We start from the raw sequence: 21,249 nt of genomic DNA, 5'->3' as shown, positions 1-21,249 counted from the left end.
TTTGAAGTTCATAACTTTGCCACTGATGCTAATAGCTCGATTGGATATGATGTTCAGTGCTACAATTTATATTGTAGTATAAAGAAATTTCGTTCTGCTATATCTGAATTTATGTTTCCGAAAGTTAAAAAGTGACATACATTTCAGAATGATACCATTTGGCGTTCCATATAGAGAGTTACAAGGGGAGTGTGAACTTGTCATGATCACATGTTGTGTTGTAAACAAACCGTCAATCAGTGGCGGAAGCGGAAAAGTTATTCAACACTTTCAGATCAACATCAAAGTGCTGAAGCTGCGCGAACCTGGACTTTGGCTGTAGATTGTGGATTCCACGACATGTAAGTAGACTATGTGCTACACATTCTGTTATAATTACGTTTTTCTTAAAGACAATCCATTAGATTTAAACATCGCAATGTATCACTTTTCATAAGTACCAGTCTGGTACTACCGCAGTATTATACGGTGATAGCTGAATCACTGATTAACGTTAGACCTAGGCTAGGACACAATGTTACTCATGCAAATAACGTCATATAGGTCTAAGTAAATGGCATATTTTAAGCTCGAAATCTTCCATATACAGATATCAAGTAGCTCAATAAGAGCTTGCATGGCGATGAGACATAACATTCGATTCAGACATTCAGGGTTTTCATGAAAATGTGTATACAATGGAGTGAAAACATACATGTCCTACTTACTTGTGCACATTAATTGTACGAGTACATACATGTAAATGTGCCTGAATATTGCGTTTCTGTGAGATTTTGTAACTAAAGGATAGTTTAGACACTTTAAGAACAAATATAGAAATGGGCAAAGTGTGCTAGGCATTGAGAATGCCATAAATGGCCTACTGCAGGTAGTGTTAATGTGGAAGGCTTAGTCAAGTGTTGGGTTGTTTTTTGTTTTTTTTTGCAATATCATTGTCAATCAATCAACTGTGACATGACGCATGATAAAAGAAACACAGGCAAAAATATTACATACAGAATGAAGGAATGTGATGGTCTTTTTGGAAACTTGTTGAACCATTTTTTATAGACCATACATGCCAAATGATATAATGCATATAATGTTACAGGTGGTGACCTGTATGACTGACAGAAGTTTATGGATTGTCTTTAATTGTTACATAATTTTGAACAAAGTATGGAGCTTTATAAATTTAGTAATTTATGTTACTGCTGCACTCATGTATATAATCGCTTGCAGGGGGCTCACTACAGGCCTAGCTGTTCTCACGATCTTGTCTGTAAATCGTCAACATACTAATTCCAATAATTTGATTGGCCCAATATATGCATTCATTTGTCTGCAGAAGAAGTGCTCCCCATATCATACAGTATGGCTAGGCACACATGTTTGTTATGAAAAACAGTGACAGATATTGAAAGAAAATTGAAAAAATTTAAGTAATTGTATTAGTAGGTAAGCTTTTAAGCTGTAAAGAATGAAACGAGTACTACTAGTATAAATACTGTAGGTATAAAACACATTGCACCAGTACTAATGTGCTTACATCATAAACTGTATATACTGTATAGTCAACAGTAGTATTTTATAACTAGGGAAGCTATGTTTTCAATCAGTTTTCAACCACTTCAACTGTTGAATAATTGCCAGTACTTATTCATACTGAGCAGTTCAATACTGCCTGTTATACAAAAAGAACCTTGCATAACTTAGACAACTTACCAGTTTTCAACCATTTCAAAATATTGATCTGTAACTGACATGATTGATGAAAACACTTGGCCTGTAGTTGTTTTTTATGCAGGAAGTCATTCACTATTGTTGACAGTTCAACTCAGAAGCATGTGATGTTTGTGGTGCAATCTGAGTAGTTTGGCAACCCTGGTACAAAGGAAGTCTCCAGGCTAGTAAAACATGATCATCCAAGGTCAAATTTCTCAATGAAAGGTTGTCGCCATGGAGATCCACAAAACTTGATACTTTATGCTAGATGCTGTAGTTAATTGGTATAGTACATCATCCTCAGTCTTAATTTTTTATGGAGGGTGGGGTTTGTATTAGAATTTTAGAATTGACTTTGACGAAGTTCATCTGATTGATTTTTTTTCACTGATTTATTTACAGAAAGGTGCATGTACATGTATAGTATAATTAAATGTTGATTCACATAGCATAAATTCAATTTGAACTTTTAAGGCTGAAAACGAACTTAATCGAAATCTTGAAACATGCGTATATATGTAGTGCAGGGCAAACATTTTTTAGGGTCGTCCAGTTGTACTAGATCATCAAATTTCTATTTGGATAACCAAAATCAACTTTGGAGGAACAGGTACGTAGTCCTACAGAAGACTAGTTACTTACATCAAATACAGATTGCATTGCAGTTGTATATCACCAAGTAGGTAAAATGATAAATTGGGATCAATCTCAAAGCTATCCACCAAACCTACACATCTCTCTTACAGTGTTCACATGTCATTGTTGTTTTGCTCCTTTTTTTGGCAAACAAATTTGCTGTTTGGTAGAACAGTAAAACAGTACGGTACAGTTTCATTGTATTCCATAGTGTTCACTGGTTAGTCATATTGGATATTTTACCATCGAGATGAAAATGTGCCCCTATCAATTCTGATCATTGAAGGTCGTCTCATCTTGTGAAATCTTTGGTACAGAAGCTATAAAGGCATTGAAGACTCGCCCCAAACCGCGTGCGGCCATCTGAAAAAGTTAACTTTCTGTTGCTTGCAAGTGACGTTTTGTTCGTGTCCCTACAAAATGCAGACAGTAATGAAACGTGATAACTTGTTATCTTTCGTTTACACATATTGTCTAATTACCGACAGTAGCAAGCTGTGTGTGTATTTTCTGGGATCGATGGTGGTGTCTAACACTTTTGTTACACCTCATTCGAAACTAGGTCAGATTACCGGCATTAAACGTTTCTTTTTGCGCAAGTCTTCACACCCTTTAATAGGCATCAACATAATAATTCAACACACAAATACATGTACAGTAGTACTGTACTGTATATCTGCATTGGTACAGTGCTTTTTGTACAAAAGTACCTAATTTTCTGTGAATTTTCAGTAAATCCTGCTACTTTTTCTGCCTTTTTCTTGAACAAAATCATACTTTTAATGTCGGTATACTGTACAAACTATTAAGAGCACTCCTATGGAGTTTTGTATTTTCCAGAACCTTAGGAATTTCTTCATCCTGGTCATCAAACCAGTCATTCTAATTTTCTTCTTCCTCATTTATGAGCTCATTTTCTGTTGCTTCTTGAAGGACACGTGTAAAATCTTCTCAGTGTTCTTTATGACCCTGCACTATTTTTTTTCTACAGGTCAAAAAATGTTCCAGCAAATGTTACAGTACCTTTATGAGTGATACTGTACTTTTCTGACAGTTTTAGCCGAACCCTCCCATCTCTCCAATATATTTTGGTAAAGATCTGTTACTATAATTACAACAGTTACTTCCGATTGATCCAGAGTATCGGCTTCCGTTTTACAGATCATGTGAGCCAAGCTTGCTCTATTTGTTGTACCCTTTGTCCCGATTTGATTGTTTATTTGAGGTCATGACCTTTTCATGCAGGATATAAGATCCTCTTAATGATCTATATCCTTCCATTCCTGCAAAAGATTGAGACTTGGTTTCCTCTTCAGGAAGTCAAGTTTTGGTAATTTGGCTTCATGTTTTCAGTCATGAGATGACAATCATTAAATTATTTAACTTCATGTGAAAACAAAGAATTGCCTACCGAAGGCAATAATGTACATGTATACCAAAAAGTTTAAAGTGGAATTCTTGTATAACATACTGCTCATAACAGGATATTTGAGTAATTTTCATTGGTATTATACAGTAGAGCCACTTAAAGTGATTAAAAGCTTCCCAAACAGCTCTAAAATAGCTACGTACTTAAGTCTGTAATATAAGTAGTCCAAATCTTGCAAAAAGCCTCTTCGCTGATGCTGTGAAATTCAACCCAATTTACAAAGAAAAGAGAGCAGAAGTGTTTTGTCATAGGAACAAGGAATGCAATCCTCACTGTTGTTTTAATGATCCTTGGATTCAAAGTTCATAGTCTGAGAGTACTGGAGAAGGTATTCAAGGAGAAAACCAACAGTTGATTAAATTAAAGTTTTGTGAGTGCTAGCTCAAGTGTTTTTAAATTCTCTCTGAAGAAGGAGCAAAAGGTACTAATGTCAGACCTTGCCATATGCATTGTAAGGCCCTACCTTTATTTGATTACATACTGTACTGTACTGTGTTACTAGCTGTATGATATTATTGGCCTTTTTTTTCTGGACTGACTAATTTTGTATTAATAATTAATTGAAAGTTTTTCCCTAGAAAGGTTACTATACTGTTGGTAAGGTATACATTTATGACATTGTTGGTCTGATAAATATATATCTGCGACAATTTAATAACAGATATGTCAAGGGTCAATATAAGTATAACTTGTACTTTGAATGTTCAAATGAAGAGTGAGTCAATGAGATCCCCTAGCATTCTCTTGAGGCAGATGAGGGTCCATATGGTGGCTAGTATCACTCTACATGTAACAAAATCATCCCACATCAGTTTGATATAAAAAATTTATATCCTTTAATAACTGTTAAGTTGAAAGTGTTTCAACAACAGGTGGCCACCACCAGCAGTCTGCTTGTACTCCTGTGGTCTGTTTAACATCCTACTATCGATAATTATATAAATTACAACAGTAACCTTGTAAAGATCACATGTACCTTATCAGCTTCATCATCAGTCATGACCCACTCTGACCCACTTTCTTTGAATTGGCACGGGGTGCTCAAATTGATAATCCATTTCCTGAGCTCTTAACCCTTATTCAAAACTGATTGCAATAGTTTTCTCACTTCATTCATCTTGCAGATTGGAACCAATATGGAGATCCTCACCAAAGCTCTCATTCTGTGTCTTGCGGTCTTTGTGACTCAAGCTCAAAAGTTAAGATTCCGGCCAGAAACGAAGGTCGTCCAATTCCACAAGGAATCGGAGAAGGTCCACCAGGGACCTTACCAGCCAAACTGGGAATCTATCGACTCTCGCCCCATTCCAGGTTGGTACGATGAGGCCAAATTTGGTATCTTCATGCACTGGGGTGTCTACTCCGTCCCGGCATTCAAGAATGAATGGTTTTGGTACAAATGGAAGACCGGCAACCCAGATTATGTAAACTTCATGAAGGAAAACTACCCGCCCCATTTCCAGTACCCTGATTTTGCTCCCAAGTTCACCGCTGAAATGTTCGATGCCAACCATTTCGCAGATGTTCTGCAGGCGTCAGGTGCTCAGTAAGTTATTTTAATCTATTTTTTTACCCTCTTCGTCTCATACAATATGGCAACATATTTACACTTTGCTGCATTGTTAATCCTTATGTAGTCATCTCCAAGAATTGGTTACTTATTGAAAGAAAGAAAAAAAAAGAAGAAAAACTGAAAATGGACACTCATTACTTGGTTACAAAACAGCAGGAACAATTGCATTTTAGTCTGTCCAGTAAGTATATACTTGGAAAGAAAGTTTTGTAAGCCAGCTTGTTGGGTTTGTTCGATAACCTGACTTTTCTTTTTGCTTTATATGGTTACCTTCGATGCATTGCCATTTAGTATACGTACATGTATGTTCAAATACTTTAATCTGCATCAATGCACAGGTTATTGTGTGACATGAGGGACTTCATATGTTTGCAAAAAGTTTAGGTCTAACTGTGTGAAACTTATGTTTGACAAAGAAATTTAATTTTCCCTTCAACAGGTATGTTGTTTTGACTAGCAAGCATCATGAAGGGTTTACCAACTATGCTTCTAATTTCTCCTGGAACTGGAATTCAGTTGATCTAGGGCCAAACAGGGATCTTGTTGGTATGTTTCACCCTTAGCTTGATCACTTTTTTACCTCAGTAACCATTAAAGTCACCGTCAAGTAAAAAGGATTTCAAATTTCAGTTCAATGAAATGTCTCTGATTTGTGCAAAATGATAGTTTGATGTGATTTATTTTAGATGTTTTAAGATGAATTTTGTATCTAGTCTGTAACATTCTCATTCTTACAGTATAGAAGACGTTTAACTTGTAAACCATCGTAAAACCAGAGAAATTTGTTTCCTTGTTAGCACTTACTGGAACCTGTACTGTACTTACAGTGCATTGACGTTCTTCTAAAAGTGTTGAAAGTTGTAACATCCATGTAAACACCTTCTTTTGTGTGTGTTTCGGTATATGTTCTTATCCCAAGTGAAACTAAAAGTAGATTTTGTGATGAAGTCCTAAAAATTGTTTGACCCTTTATGGATTTGCTTGTTTTTTGTCTACTCTCGGTTAGTTTTAAATAATAATCGTTCAGCCTCAATTCATCATGAGTCAATCAACCAATTAATCATTGAATGATAAATATAGAGCACCAATAATCTACAGATGCTCTTTGGCACAAAAGCATTAAAACAGACAACCACTTGTGAAATACTATACCTCCTGAAACAGGTTTCCTTTAAGAGAATATTGAATGATTGGGAACAGTCAATGATAATTATAGAGCACCAAAATGTACAGAACTACAGATGATGTACAGCACTAAAGCATTAAAACAGACAATCACTGGTGATATAATGTACCTCCTGAAACAGGTTTCCTTAACAAATATCTTGAACAATTGTGAACAATCAAACAATCAACGATATTAATGGAGCACTAAAATTAGTAGTGACTTTATTTCTTTATATAAAGGAAAGCTCTGTCACCAAACAAATGAGATGAGTACTAGATGTTACAAAGGAAAGGAAAACTTTGTTGATTGGTTTTCAAATATTTCCTGTAATAAACAGCTTTAGCTTAGATTATGATATCTGTTTATATGTTTTCATGTTTTTTTTTTTAAATCCTTCCTTTCTCTCCAGGGGAAATGGCAGAAGCTGTCAGAAGTAGAACTGATATCAAATTTGGTCTTTATTACTCTCTATTTGAGTGGTTTCATCCATTGTATTTGAAAGATGCTGCCAATAACTTCTCCACTCAAGATTACATGAAGGTAACTAATTCAAACAGGATATAGTACAGTATTTATACATTTATGTGTACTAGTGTATTAGAACATTTTATCTCAGTATATCTCTTTAAGGAAGTTCTGACAGAATTATCCTCGCCTAAATTGCCTTTATTCCCTTCTTCATCATTTAATATGATTGTATAACATTTTAAATCAGGGGAAAAACTTAATATCTAGCTCTCTCATAAGACGACTCCTTATGATTTTTAAGTTGGTCACTTAACATAACTTTTGGAAACAGATTTTTTCTTCTATTACAGTGATAGTTTTGGCCATCCAAACTGCAAGCAAATACCCTTTGTATACCAGTCATTGGAACCATGCTGAATTGTAGGAAATTGACTTTGCGGTTCCAACTGAATGCATCAGTTCAGTGTATATCACCAGACCTGGTAATGGTACACGGCCTGAAATCAACATGACCTGACTCAACTCTATCATCGTGATCTAGTATTGGATATTTGTCTATCAACTGACCCCTGCCCACTGAATAGCTGACCAGCCGACACAATGACTGTTAGGGCCCCTGCCCACTGAACAGCTGACCAGCCAACACAATGACTGTTAGGGCCCCTGCCCACTGAACAGCTAACCAGCTGACACAATGACTGTTAGGGCCCCTGCCCACTGAATAGCTGACCAGCAGACACAATGACTGTTAGGGCCCCTGACCACTAAATAGCTGACCAGCCGACACAATGACTGTTAGGGCCCCTGCCCACTGAATAGCTGACCAGCTGACACAATGACTGTTAGGGCCCCTGCCCACTGAATAGCTGACCAGCTGACACAATGACTGTTAGGGTGCCTGCCCACTGAATAGCTGACCAGCCGACACAATGACTGTTAGGACCGCTGACCAGCCGACACAATGACTGTTATAATAACTTGCTTACTAAGATGTATTACAATTTGTGTAGGGCATATGATGATTTCTTTTATTAGTGACCTTAATATGAAGTTTTCTGGTGCATTTTATATTAGTTATTAGAACTATATAAAACAAGTAGGGCTTTGGCCAAGAAGCTGATTTGAAAAGACTGCCTCCCCCCTTCCCCCCCATTACAAAGAAAAGCGGAAAATGTGTTTGAAAATCTAATTTTTTTTCATTTGTAGATGGTCATGAAACCGCAATTGCATGAAATTGTTAACAAATACAAACCACACCTGATTTGGTCGGACGGTGATTGGATGTGCCCAGATACGTACTGGGAGAGCACCGATTTCCTGGCCTGGCTTTTTAACGAAAGGTTGGTTCTTTCATCATTTTTTCATCGTTTGTCATTTTCTTTCATATCTCCTCACAGATGGTAATGAGACCACAGCTAGAGGAGATAGTCAATCTCTACAAGCCTTGTCTTATCTGGGCAGATGGTCCAGGGGGTGGCCACGATACCTACTGGGAAAGCCCCGATTTCCTTGCCTGGCTTTACAATGACAGGTTTGAAAAATTTAGCTTGAAAGCAATATCTGGCACCTCAAATAAAAGTGCATGGCTTCTTTTTTATTTCTCTCATTTTGCTCTCCATTTACCGGGAAACTTTTAATTTAATTCATCTATTGACTTCATTATTTCGTTTCCATTACACATTGATGTTAAATGAAACTCTGAGGAGAGCAGTTTATGTCACATTTGGCAAGATTACTTCCAATCAGAGACATCGTTCATTCTAAGACCCTTGATTTAGGAGACTAATGGAGATGCTGTTTAGTGCTTAAAAAATGTTCAAGTTAACTTGGTCTACAACTCACTGATAACAGGTAACCTAGCCTAGCTGCAAAATACATAACAATTGCATTAATGGTATATTTGTTGCCAACACAGGTGTTTTTGGATATGAATAGTAGATTTCCAAGGAAGAGGGGATGGGTGGTGACCTGGAACTGGGTGAGTTGATGGGAGGAAGGGGGGTGGGGGTGAGTTGGGAGGAGGGGGTTGAGGGTAGTGCAGAAGATGGTAAAGTATTGTGATTAGAATGGAGACATGTAAGTATATTGATATTCAAATCAGTTGGTCTAACAGACTGTTTCATCACATTTGCCAGCTAGACTTGTTTTCTGAATATCGCCCCCACTTTCTTGTTGCTCTGTAATAGTGTAATTCATACATCACACATTAGATCCAAGCAAGTGTAGCTGGACATTTGATCGTTGGGTCAGCAGGGAGAAAGATCACGTAATTAACTGTGCCGTTCAGCTGACAGAATGGGAGATAAGAGGGATTTTTGATGTCACCTAGCTTGGCTAATTTTTGCCCCATTGCTGGTTGCTTTTCTTGTCTGTGCAGTCATGTAAGGGTAGTGGTGGTGTGTTGAATAAGTTAGAGATTTCTGATAGGCAAAAAATCTAAAAAAGACTAACATACTGATGTAAATACATCCATGCATGAAAGCCTGGTCATTGGGATTTATTCTTCTTTAAATTTTTTTTTTGATTTCTCATGTTGACAGTGAGATAGAGATGGAGAGAAAGAGAGAGGAAAAGTTGAAAAGGAATTACTGATTTATTAATTCAGCTTCCTCGATAGTTCTAGGACCAAATGAGTAAACTAAGACATCAGTTAACTACTTTTAACGGAACTTTGATTGTTCAAAACGGTTTTCTTCGGCTCACTCCTAAAATATTTTCCATTAAAGGAAGAGAGAGAAAAAGTTGAAAAGGAGTGACCGATTATTTATTCAGCTTCTCCGATCGTTCTAGGACAAATTGAGTGAACTAAGATATCAGTAAACTGCTTTTAAGGAAATTTTGAATATTTGAAACGGTTTTCTTCGGCTCACTCCTAAAATATTTTCCATTAATTTTCTGATAACGCAGCATCTTTAGTAAGAATTCTTTTTTAAACTGGTACTGCTACTCGCAAGACTTGACTGTACTCTCAGTTACTTGTTATTCAAATTGTTTTATTCCCCTTTTTATCTTCTCTATTCATTATTTGCTATGCTTCTGTTTCTATATTACATTATCATGCATAGTGTTACTTTGTGATTACTGCCTGATATTTAGATGATAGTTTAATTATCAATTTCAAATTGAGAAATGATACAGAAAATGACAACTTCTATATTTTGGTCCTTATTTAATATCCATTGTAGTACAAACTTCACATTAATGTAATTAGGAAGTCAAACTCAGTAACATTGTGCTAGCTAATGTGTATTTGCTATGGCAACCAGCTGCTTTAAGCATTTTATACTTGCAAAAATGTTGTAGCCCTTTCAAGCGGTTGCTTCAGCTTTTAGAGATATTTTTGTAGATAATTTCGGTTTTCCTTTTTTTACCAGCTTTAACCTCATGATTGCATTGGAAAATAATTTCTTCTCCATTAAACTTTTCTTGTTTTACTTTTTGGCGGAGTTACGAACAATGTTTCTTTTGTGCTGTATGATGACATTTCTACTTCAAACAGTTTGCGTTGGGGTTTTTCCTTAATTTATTAACGTTATATTAATAACGAGCATCGTATTGTTTCATGTGTCTGTATCCATCACATCTGTCCACACAGTCCGGTCAAAGACTATGTTGTGGTAAATGACCGTTGGGGTCAGGGAGACTCGTGCCATCACGGAGGTTACTACACATGCACAGACCGTTACAACCCCGGTGAGTCCCTGAGATATCAGGGACAAAAGAAAGAACAGAGAGGGATGATAATAAAAGGCATTGTGTTTAAGATAATTATAAGATTGGAAGGTTGCTTTGGATGCAGTTCATCTTTGTATTTTGCATAATATTTGCATAAAGTGAATACAACAGTGCAAAGTGAAATCATAAGGTGCTCCCTACATCCCCACCACACAACCAAAGTGATCTTTGTTGTACAGTGTTTCAGTAAAATTGGTAACATAATACTTCCAACCTGTCTAGTTGAGTTTAGTTTCGTATAACAATCTCATTTACTAGTGAACTTTCAGACATGATTATGCCTTCATGGCACTGATCCTTGGGCTTTTGGTGTGATAAATATTTTAGGAGTTTTGAAAAGTTAAAGGTTAATTACATTCCGAGTGACTTTGCAAAAGTAGTGATTGTAGGAACAGCCCGGTAACAAAATGAACAACATCCAGTATAGCATTTGTAAACACTGCCCCCTCCAACTTACTATGTAAACCAATTTAACAGTATAACATTTAAAAGGAGAGGCTCGTTTGACCTTCATACTAATAATAGGTAGCTTAACTCTAGTTATTATAAGAATCCTGATGATTGTTTTTGAGGCAAAAGGTCAGTTAACTTCATCCGTGATTAAAAATTTGAAAATTAAGTAAAGCCTGCATGGATGAACTTCATACTTGGTATATGAATCCATGTATTAAGTACAAGAATCATATTGTTTTTATTGTTTAATAGGACTTTCTGGTCCATACATATCAAAGTGCAAAACCCTTGTAGACCCTTCCACATAAGTACAAGTACCTTGAGAACTATTGGCAGCTAGCAATTGTCAAAACTTAAAATCGTTTGTCTGCACTATTGGTTACATTTAATATTCTCTCATGAAGCATCTTGACACGTCTGAAGGAAAATGGGAGAAACTTTCCAAAAGATGCAACTTAATGTTCATAAGTGGAAAGTATCTGCAGAAAAATTGTATTGCAGAAGCTCTCCAGCTCCTTTATAATCATAATGTTTGTGGTATGTTTGACCAGGGAGGCTTTAGTGACTTTTGAGATGGTTTATTTCTACTCCAGTATTGAGTAATTTTCAGGAGCAATTGTTGCTCAGGGTTTCTCTTCATTCAAATCTGCTGGCTTTCAAATCACCATACCATACAGTAGTTGTGTGTCTGTGGGAGATATGCTTCCATCAATTACCACATTTTGTTTTCAACTCATCACACATTGCATGCTGCAACATTAAGAAACCACTCATGATTGTTCATTACAACATCTTCACTGTGTCAAGTGTCGTATTCTCATGCAGGTCAACATATTCACACAGTGTCATTCTTTATATCACAAACAGCCCCGTCAAAGACTACATTGTGGTGAACGACCGCTGGGGTGGCAATAACATAAGATGTCAACACGGCGGTTACTACACATGTCAGGACAGATTTAATCCCGGTGAGCTTAAAAACCATGTCGTAGATTAGCCGTCAGATTTAATCCCGGTGGGCTTAAAAACCATGTTGTAGATTAGCTGACAGATTTAATCCTGATGAGCTTATACCATGTCGTAGATTAGCTAAGAATTGAGATCAGTCAAAACAGTAAAGTAATGGGACTTCCCTGAAAATGTCTTGTCTTTTTATGGACCATGCTTCAGTACCTTTGGTCACTTTGCAATATGCAGGTCAAATTCAGATCACATGTCTGTTATGTTTATAGTCATCTACACTGTTGAAAATTAGTCCATGGTGTCCACGCTTTTATTCAGTTTTGATCATGTAAGTGTGCTCCATGTAAACCTTGCTGGTTGCTTTTCTTGTCTGTGCAGTCATGTAAGGGTGGTGCTGGTGTGTTGAATAAGAAAGATTGCTGAGCGTGGATAATATTTGGATAAAATCTGCAGATGGGGTAACTTCGAGTAGTGTTTGATAGAACTTTTAGTGGAATTGTCTCTTTCAAATATCAGGGATGAGTTGGGATGAAGATGAGTGGCAATATGAGATTAGATCGAGATGATTAGGATGGTTGGATATTAGGGTGGGTGACATGAGAATGTTTGTGTGGATAGTTGAGTTACATCCCTATATCTGTGAATGTCCAAGAAACAGTAAGTCTTGCATAAAGTGACAGAACATATCCAGGTCATCACTTTACCTGTTTGCATATAATTAAAAGAATGGGGATGAAATGGCAGTTTTGTACTATAATTATACGTACAGTCAGTTTGTACATGTACATTGGTTTAGAAGCATCTAGATGATAGCTGTTTGCATAGCATGCACTAACCACATGGGTGTTATCTAGATGTGTTATATCAGTCATGTAATAAACTAAACATTATGAGCAGGGCAGTGTCAAGTGCAAATGTCCTATGTATGCTTTAAAGATATCTGATGTCTTTGGTACAGTCTTACATACTTTTGAATCATTAATGAGCAAAGTTCATTTATAATCTTTTGCATAGATAAGTAAGTTTGTAAACTAGGTGTAGCGACATGTGATATTAGTAATCGGTGTGAGACAATTGTGCGTGCAATGTCATATATATATATAACAGATGTCTGCGACACCCACCAGCACAGTCAGTTGAAGTGGCTTTCGATGTTATGAGAATGACTGATGTCTCTGTACATGTTATTCATACAGACGGGATCAAAGTTCGTTTGTACTGATCTCTTGGCTAGGTGGCGAGAGGTAAACTATGTGGAAGGATATGTGATAGTAACCTGTGTAGTTCAACAATCCCTTAAGTATATTGTGCTTAAGAAAACGTTCATTACTGCAAAGCATTCATAAAGTCTATACCAATTACTGTACATTAAATAAAAGACAAATGACTGCACAAAACAAAAAATTGCAAATGAGGAGCCTTATTGACATAGTGTGAAACCATATTAATTTCCTTGAGAATGGAAAGGAGGATTATGTGTTAATTGTGTCTGGAAGGGTTGGAGTGTAAGGCTATGGGCTAGCCCCCTTCCACTTAGGGTTAAAAAATGAATTTGAATACACCTTTATAGAAATGGTATAAACTTTGAAGTTAACAAACAATTTGTGTTGTAAGATTAGAATCATCGAAGGACTTACTATTGCTAATTTGCTATTCTGTGCTCAAAATTGGAGTAGCTAAATGGCCATGTCACTGCTGAGGGAGAAAGGCAAACATAGCAGATGGCATTAACTTGTAGATATAAACCAAATGGTTGGCATATCCCTAAGAAAACCCTACCACAAAGTCAATGGAAAGTAAATCCCTTCAAAATAGACCTTTCAGCATTTAAGTTGATTTTGAAATATTACAGTACAACTTTCCTATTTTTGACGACAATGTCTCTTTCTGACCAATTAGATTTGAGAACTTTGTGAAGGGAAATTGCAACAGCGTTTAAGGTAAAATAAGGGCGAGATAATAATATATTTCGAGATTTGAAGTAGCCTGGATCACATTGAATATTACCTTCTTACATAGGATCGCCTGCAAAGGGTGTCAATAATAAATATCAAGATACACACACAGAAATGTTTGTTCAAATTGGTAAAGATTAAAGTAAAGAAATAAAAAATCTCAAAGTTAGAAAACTGAAAGTCATTAACTTGAGAGGGCCCCACCCGTTTAATTTTCGTTCCACTACCTTTTGTGTTCCATTGTTGTTACTTCCAAAGTCCATTCTTGTACACTGTACTTTTAAGTCGCTTTAACTCTATGTGGTAAGCCTATTAAAGAGAGGTAAAACCTTAAAGGTTATAAGCAGAGTTGTAACTTACTTAATGTCTTATCAGAAAATGCCTTTTGTTATCCTCCTCCTCTGTTCTTTCTTTTGGCTTGATGTTATTTTTTATTGAATATTAAATTGTGTTTTAATGATGCAACAAAGTAATTGTAAGGTAAGTTACTGATGCGAGGAAAGGAGATGATTGAATTAAGTAATCATTACATCTTGACTGTTTACTTTAATGAAAAGTTCAAATTTGCATGTACGTGCAAAATGCATCATAGCCATGCATTTAGACAAATATACACATCACATTCGTCTGAAATATGTTAATTCATTAATACGTAAAAATCTATGAAAAAATGTTTTGCGTTAAATGTGCAAAGTACAAGAGATTGCCAAACATTTTAACAAAGCTATTTGCTGTGTTATTTTCTAAATGATGACATGAGGTATACCTTGCACCAGTGTACTGCATATTGAGGAGTTTTTGCTGTGATGGTATGTAGAGATTTTGAGTAGTTTTTGCTGTGATTTTATGTAGAGATTTTAAAGATTTATCATTAGTTTTACTACAATGACATCTACTGCTATCTATACCTCCAGACTAATCCTGTTTTGACTTTTTCCTGGTGCTGCTTTTAATTAGCCTTATGTCTTACACAAAATGTATTTTAATGTATGAATCATTCTGTCAATGCAAATATCGACAGTTAACCAGAGAAGAAAAGTGGGTGAGTACTTGGTTGAAATAATAAAGGATGATAACCAAAGAAATGTTGACTTTCCTCCTCCCTGGATACGTGTAGGTGTCTTGCAGAAACATAAATGGGAGAATGCCATGACGATTGACAAGACATCTTGGGGTTACAGACGAGACACTAAGTACAGTGATTTCTTAACCATGGATGAGATCACTCAGACCCTGGCAGAAACCATCAGGTCAGTTTGCTCTGATTTTGTATTGTATTTCTACGTTCCATTTTTTTCTGGTAGGTTAGTTGTTATAGTTTGTTAGTGTTATAGTTTTCTAGTGTTACAGTTTGTTAGTGTTATAGAGTGGTAGTGTTTTTTTGTTTGTTAGTGTTACATTGTTATAGTTTGTTAGTGTTATTGTGTTATAGTTTTTTAGTGTTATATTGTTATAGTTTGTTAGTGCTATAGTTTGTTAGTGTTATAGTTTGTTAGTGTTATATTGTTATAGCTTGTTAGTGTTATAGTTTGTTAGTGTTATACTGTTATAATTTGTTAGTGTTATAGGCTGTTTGATAGTGTTATAGTTTGATAGTGTTATAGGCTGTAAGTGTTGTACTGTTATAGGTTGTTAGTGTAATAGGTTGTTAGTGTTATATTGTTATAGGTTGTTATAGTGTGCTGCTGCAACAATTACAGTAACTATGTTAGACTGGTGTCAGACATTGCTTCAGCTAGTAAACAGTTCTCGTAAAGTGTGATTCCCTTCCTTAAATATGGTTTTTCATTTTAATTAGTCATTCCATGTGCCCATCCCCCCCCCAACAATCCTCTTCCCTTCAAAAAGAAAACACAACTAGGAGGGATGTTGCTGAGTTAGTTTATTCATCCTCTTGATAATTTTATAAGGAAGTGATTAGGAATAGACTTGAAACCTGGACAGCAGGTATGAGAAACAGGTGACTGGTGATTTGGTTTCATGGGTAACATCTTCCTCCATGTCCAGTTTCCTCATATACCAGCAGTCAAGGTTAAAGTGGTTTGATCAATGTCCAAGTACAAATGGCAGAGTTGTGTTGGCAACTTCCTGGAGTATAAAGCCATTTTACAAATTCAAGTGATAATTAAAGCTCAAACTCTCAAAGAGAGTTACAAGGAGATAGTTTCATAGCTACCCATATTACTTGAAACCTTTGTTGAAATCATAAAATAAGAAACAATTTGAAATATGCTTACTATCTTCAATCATGATGTCCTATAGACATGTGTTAATATACAGTGTTATACTGAAGGGAGTTAAACAGAGCTGCAGAAAATATTAGTGGATTCATACAGTAACCATATATTGCTAAGGTGTCACAATCTTACCTGAAATCATAATATACATGGCAAAGAAATCATTTGATATTTGCTTACTAACTTCAATCATGATGTCCATTTTGTAATATACAATTTTATTGGAGTTACTGCAACAGAACTGCAGCAATACTAGTAGATTAGATTTGATAACCATATTATTTGGCTGTCATAACCTTTCCTGAAATCCTTAAGTATGGCAAGAAATAATTCTAAATTTGCTACTACCTTGAATGATGATGTCCTATAGACATGTTGTAATATACATTGTGAAAATTAAAACGCTTGTATACGGCATCAAAGATTTAGACTCAAATGACCTTTGACATCATACCCCTAAAATATATATTAAGATTAATATCCCTTCATTCTTTCTTTCTTTCATTAATTTAAATGAAACCATCACAATATTATTAAACTAGACACTACAAAGAGTATACTGCTAAACCAGAGATCCAAGCACGTTTTGTATCGTATTTATTTCATTGTTTGTATCTGTTGATTGAGTAGCTTTTGCTAATCATTAACAGTTTTTCTGATGATCAAGTTGAAGATGAGATCATAAATTCTTTGGTTTGGTTTCATCCAAAGATTCACATTATTTTCCAGCTTTGAGTGTTTTCGTGATTCATTTTTAGACAAGGAAAACATCATTACGACAGTTGCTTGGCAAATTTGGATTGTAAGCAACATAAAACTAACTTGTTAGTGTTCTTGAAGCCTACATGTATGAATACATGTAATTATAGTTTCTGATCTTTACAATTAGGATGTAATGTGTATATCAGTACAAGTGTTATCTCAATTCGTGCAAGCCTTAGCCTGGTGAGATGTGTGGTACTTGCCGTGTGCAGGTAAAAAGGTTAATTGTGGTGACCAGTGGCAGATAACTAAAACAGCTGAATATAGCATTCGGCTTAAAGTTGCATGAATGAGAACAATCAATGCAAGCACTGATATCAAAGATTTTATTGGACATTTCTAGTTTTGTAAATTACGAAACAAAGCCATCTTGTAACTGAAGAAGGTTCTGCTTCAACAAATCATTGCAGGGTTGCAATTTCCATAACCTTCATTTCTAGTAACCAATGTTCAGTAAGCATTTCAAATTAAACGCACTTATTTTCTCATAAGTTCACGTAAGACGGTTAATGCTTGTGGCTTAAATTTCAGTTAATCCACACGATTTATTAGAAACACAAAGTTAAGGTTATTTATCACAACAGAAGCTACCATGAGCAAGAAAAGTGACCATGTCAACCTTCATTGTGTGTAAACAAAGTTTGCTATAAGAATTGTACTTAAATATTGTTTTGATCTCCATTTTTCTCAGCTGTGGGGGTAACATGCTCATGAATTTCGGACCTACACATGATGGACGCATCATTCCCATCTTTGAAGAGAGGTTGAGACAGATTGGAGCCTGGTTGAAGGTGAATGGTGAAGGCATCTATGCTTCACACCCATGGACATCTCAAAATGACACCTTTACTCCTGGAGTATGGTAAGAGCCTTGAAAGACATTACTACTTCGTCTGACCATTTCATTTCGTTGGAAATGGCAATTTTGCATTTATCATAATCCCAAACCCCTTCAGTAGTAGAACCAATTGACCACACCCATTGCACTATGAGTAAATATTTCTACATTTTGCTTTTTCACCGGTCTTATTATTTTTTTTGGTCAAATTGACGATGCTAAACACTAGAGACACCAGACTACCTGGATGTTATTTTCAAGTTGGCAAAAGCATTCTAATGAGAAACAATAATAGCTAGCATTTTGCCAGCTTGCTCACTCTGGTCATGTTTCTGTACTGTTGCTATGGTTGAGAGGTTTAAGTTACAGCTGCAGCAATAGATATAATGAAATCTGTATATCATCTGACAGAGTGTAGGTTCAAAGCCTAACATTCTAAAAAGGGTTCTTTACTTATCCTATATTCGAGTGGGGATAAGAGCAGTGTCAGTATATTTTGAACAATATATTTTTTCCTAAGTTTGTGAGTTAAAATTAGACGTGTTGCCGAATGTCTGAAGCTTTCCTAGTTGACACCACTACTTAAAACAATCTTCTTTCTGTTTTTGTGGTAGGTACACGACCAAAAATACCTCCGTCTATGCCATTGTGCTGGACTGGCCCGAGAACAATACACTGAATCTTGGTGTACCGGTAACCAGCGAAACTACCACAGTCCATATGCTGGGGGTCAGCACAGCACTCCAGTGGTCCAAAGGCTCACAGTCTGGTGTCAGTATGACCATTCAGTTCCCAGTCTTGGCTGGTCCTCAACTGCCCTGTGATTATGCATGGGTACTCAAGATGGATAATGTAAATTAATTCATTTAGCCAACCCTACATTTTGTTCTTTCAGGTTTTCAAATTTTTGTTACCGTAAAAAAAATTGTATCGTTGAACGATTATAATCAGATTCATATAAATGCTTCTTTTTTTTATTTTTTATCTTGCAATAAGGCTAGTCATCATGTCACAAATAATTTGAAAGATGATTAAAATCATAAAACTTTTTATATAAAAACTTTTTTTTGTTATATCACGGTAGTCTCTTTTGTGTATGTACATATATCTGTAGTTTACATGTGATTAAAAATCACGTTTTATTGGTTCTTTTTATATCTCTTTCTTGTTCACATGGAATTAAAATACCTCTAAGAAGTGATTCAAAATTACTTACATTTATAGGAACATAATTATAATTATCTGTTCTCTTCTTTGATAACATTACTCTCTGATGACTAATGATGACATGTGTGTAATGTGGTAAGGTGTGTGTTCAAACAATCTGGACTCATTAATAGAGCCGAAGCAAGTACAGAAAAGATTGTGGGTGTCATCTTTTTAGTTGTTTACAAGTTTCCTTAGCTACCCTTAGGAATCATTAACTTCAATCATATTTGTTTTGTTTTAACATTAAGGCGCCTCATATATATTGACATGATTAATATCTCTTACCTTGGGAGTAGAAACACTTGGATTTGTTTAATATAATTATTAAATGAAGTTTGTTAAATCAGTTTTGCATATCTTTTGATGATATTTTGGTATTAAATGATGAGCTGTACTTTATGGGTGTCTCAATATTCAAGACGTTTGCCTTCTTCATGGAGGAAGGTAGTATAAGTTTTAACCTTTCATATGCCCGTAGTACCATACTTTGTACCCTCACTGGAATGTCTGTTATTAGTTTAATGTTTTTCTGCGTCGGTGATTGGTTTCAGAGTTCACTGTAACTGTTTTTTACTTCACAGCCTGTTGTATCTTGTCTGTGAGATCAAATCAGATATTAAAACTATTTGTAAAAATGTATGGAATGTTGGTTATACTGAAAGAGAACCTGCAGAGCAGTTGGTTGAATTGAAAATTAATTAACAAGAAAATAATTAAATTCTTATGGGTGCAACTCTGTTTAAGTTTTTCATTGTTTTCTTAATTAGTTCATGTAGCATAATCAAAATGTTAGAGCATATGTGGAAGAGAGGTTGACAATCATAACTGTGTCATTTTGCATGTGATAATAAATCGAGCAACTTGGGTGTTCAAAGAGAAGAGAGAGGTGGAATCGGGTGGGGGGGGAAGGGGAGGGGGTTGACAGCGGTAAAGGGTTTATTGATGGTTGAAGATGGTGAAGCGCACGTTACCGACTGGACTCGGACTTCCCTAGCGAAATGCAATTTAGCCAACTTCTGGTCCTGTCCTCTCTCCTGTACTTTACTCTAGCTCACCCCTGCCCCCCCCCCCCCAGCCATTCTAATACTTCCCAACATTTGGGTACCTCTGGAACAGTGGGAATGAAGAGTGGTTATTTGAGATCATTTCTGCTGCAGATTTAAATTGACTGTAGGTAGACTTAAGGGATTGCCTGCAAGTAAATATGTTCTCCAAATTTCTAGAAGATCCTCTATTTCTTCTTCTTTCTTTTTCTGATTGCCTTTTGTTGAAAAGGGAAACACATGTGTGTGAGGTAATAATGCATTGCTGTACTTTCTCAATTACACTGTTTCATTGGTATATAATTACTTCTTCATTGAGCATTCCTTCTAGTAGAGTGGTTTAATTGGTTTAGTACAGTAGCTTTGTACGCAAGTAATAAAATTTGACTTAAATTTGTTCTACTGAATGAAATTTTAGTCACGTGACGTAGTCGTGATGATCAAAACCTTACCTATCTGTAGTTTGTACATTTTCTTTTCTTTCTGTTTTTCGTTTATATCTGTATTTGGTCTGTTTATATTCTTCCTTCATTCTTTAAATTCTTGGTTTCTCTGTAATCACTCAAAAAAAAGAAGTATTCTTCTTACTCAAGGTAAGAGGTTTGGAAATTCTTAGTAACAGAAATTTAGTCTGTGGTTGCGCTTTTTCAAAACACGAAATAAAATGTTTTTTATCGCTATAATTAACAGTTTGTTACAGTCCATTATTTAAATGAACCTTCGTTCTTTTTGTTAATCCATATTTTATGTCATGCATTTTCTTTGATCAACAGAGAACATAAACAGATATAAAACATCCTTTTATATTCTTAAAAAGGAAAAAAAGATAAACATGTTTAACCAATTGATATAAGAATTGTTACAATTCTTAAATGCAGCCAAGGGCGTAGGAACCGGGGGGCTGGGGGCGCCAGCCCCCCCAGTGAAAAATGTGTAGGGGCGGAAGTATCATTCCGCCCCCCCCCCGGTTCGCAAGTCAGAAAACCCCTTTTTCATTTCCAAATGATAAAAAAATCTCATTTGGAGCACCAAATTGCATCTAAGGCCAGGTGAAAATACAAAATTAAGTTCACAAA

General features: G+C 35.9%; 1 protein-coding gene across 4 annotated transcripts; it reads left to right on the top strand.

Moving 5' to 3' along the window:
• Positions 1-161: 161 nt before the first annotated feature.
• Positions 162-20,860, top strand: LOC139960542 (alpha-L-fucosidase-like). Of its 4 annotated transcripts, none has more exons than XM_071958983.1 (9): positions 162-341; positions 4,894-5,315; positions 5,782-5,888; positions 6,920-7,050; positions 8,185-8,318; positions 12,034-12,134; positions 15,202-15,334; positions 17,775-17,945; positions 18,536-20,860. In XM_071958983.1, the coding sequence occupies exons 2-9, from the start codon at positions 4,906-4,908 to the stop codon at positions 18,780-18,782; spliced, it is 1,434 nt and encodes a 477-aa protein (XP_071815084.1). In that variant the 5' UTR covers positions 162-341; positions 4,894-4,905; the 3' UTR covers positions 18,783-20,860. The 4 variants fall into 4 exon arrangements, with proteins under 4 accessions (XP_071815084.1, XP_071815086.1, XP_071815082.1 ...); XM_071958985.1 differs by lacking the exon at positions 12,034-12,134 and adding an exon at positions 10,574-10,671 and having other exon boundaries at positions 164-341; XM_071958981.1 differs by lacking the exon at positions 8,185-8,318 and adding an exon at positions 8,376-8,509 and having other exon boundaries at positions 165-341.
• The last annotated feature ends 389 nt before the right edge of the window (positions 20,861-21,249 follow it).

This window comes from Apostichopus japonicus, chromosome 19 (genome assembly GCF_037975245.1).
Source record: "Apostichopus japonicus isolate 1M-3 chromosome 19, ASM3797524v1, whole genome shotgun sequence".
Taxonomy (NCBI): domain Eukaryota; kingdom Metazoa; phylum Echinodermata; class Holothuroidea; order Aspidochirotida; family Stichopodidae; genus Apostichopus; species Apostichopus japonicus.
The sequence above is the reverse complement of the archived record's forward strand: the minus strand, read 5'-3'. Positions and strand labels throughout refer to the sequence as shown.

Coding starts and splice junctions, on each gene's coding strand:
- LOC139960542 (XM_071958983.1), top strand. CDS start 4,906: ATGGAGATCCTCACCAAAGCTCTCATTCTGTGTCTTGCGGTCTTTGTG. Junction 5,889..6,919: donor GCCAAACAGGGATCTTGTTG/GTATGTTTCACC, acceptor CTTTCTCTCCAG/GGGAAATGGCAGAAGCTGTC. Junction 17,946..18,535: donor ACCTTTACTCCTGGAGTATG/GTAAGAGCCTTG, acceptor TTTTTGTGGTAG/GTACACGACCAAAAATACCT.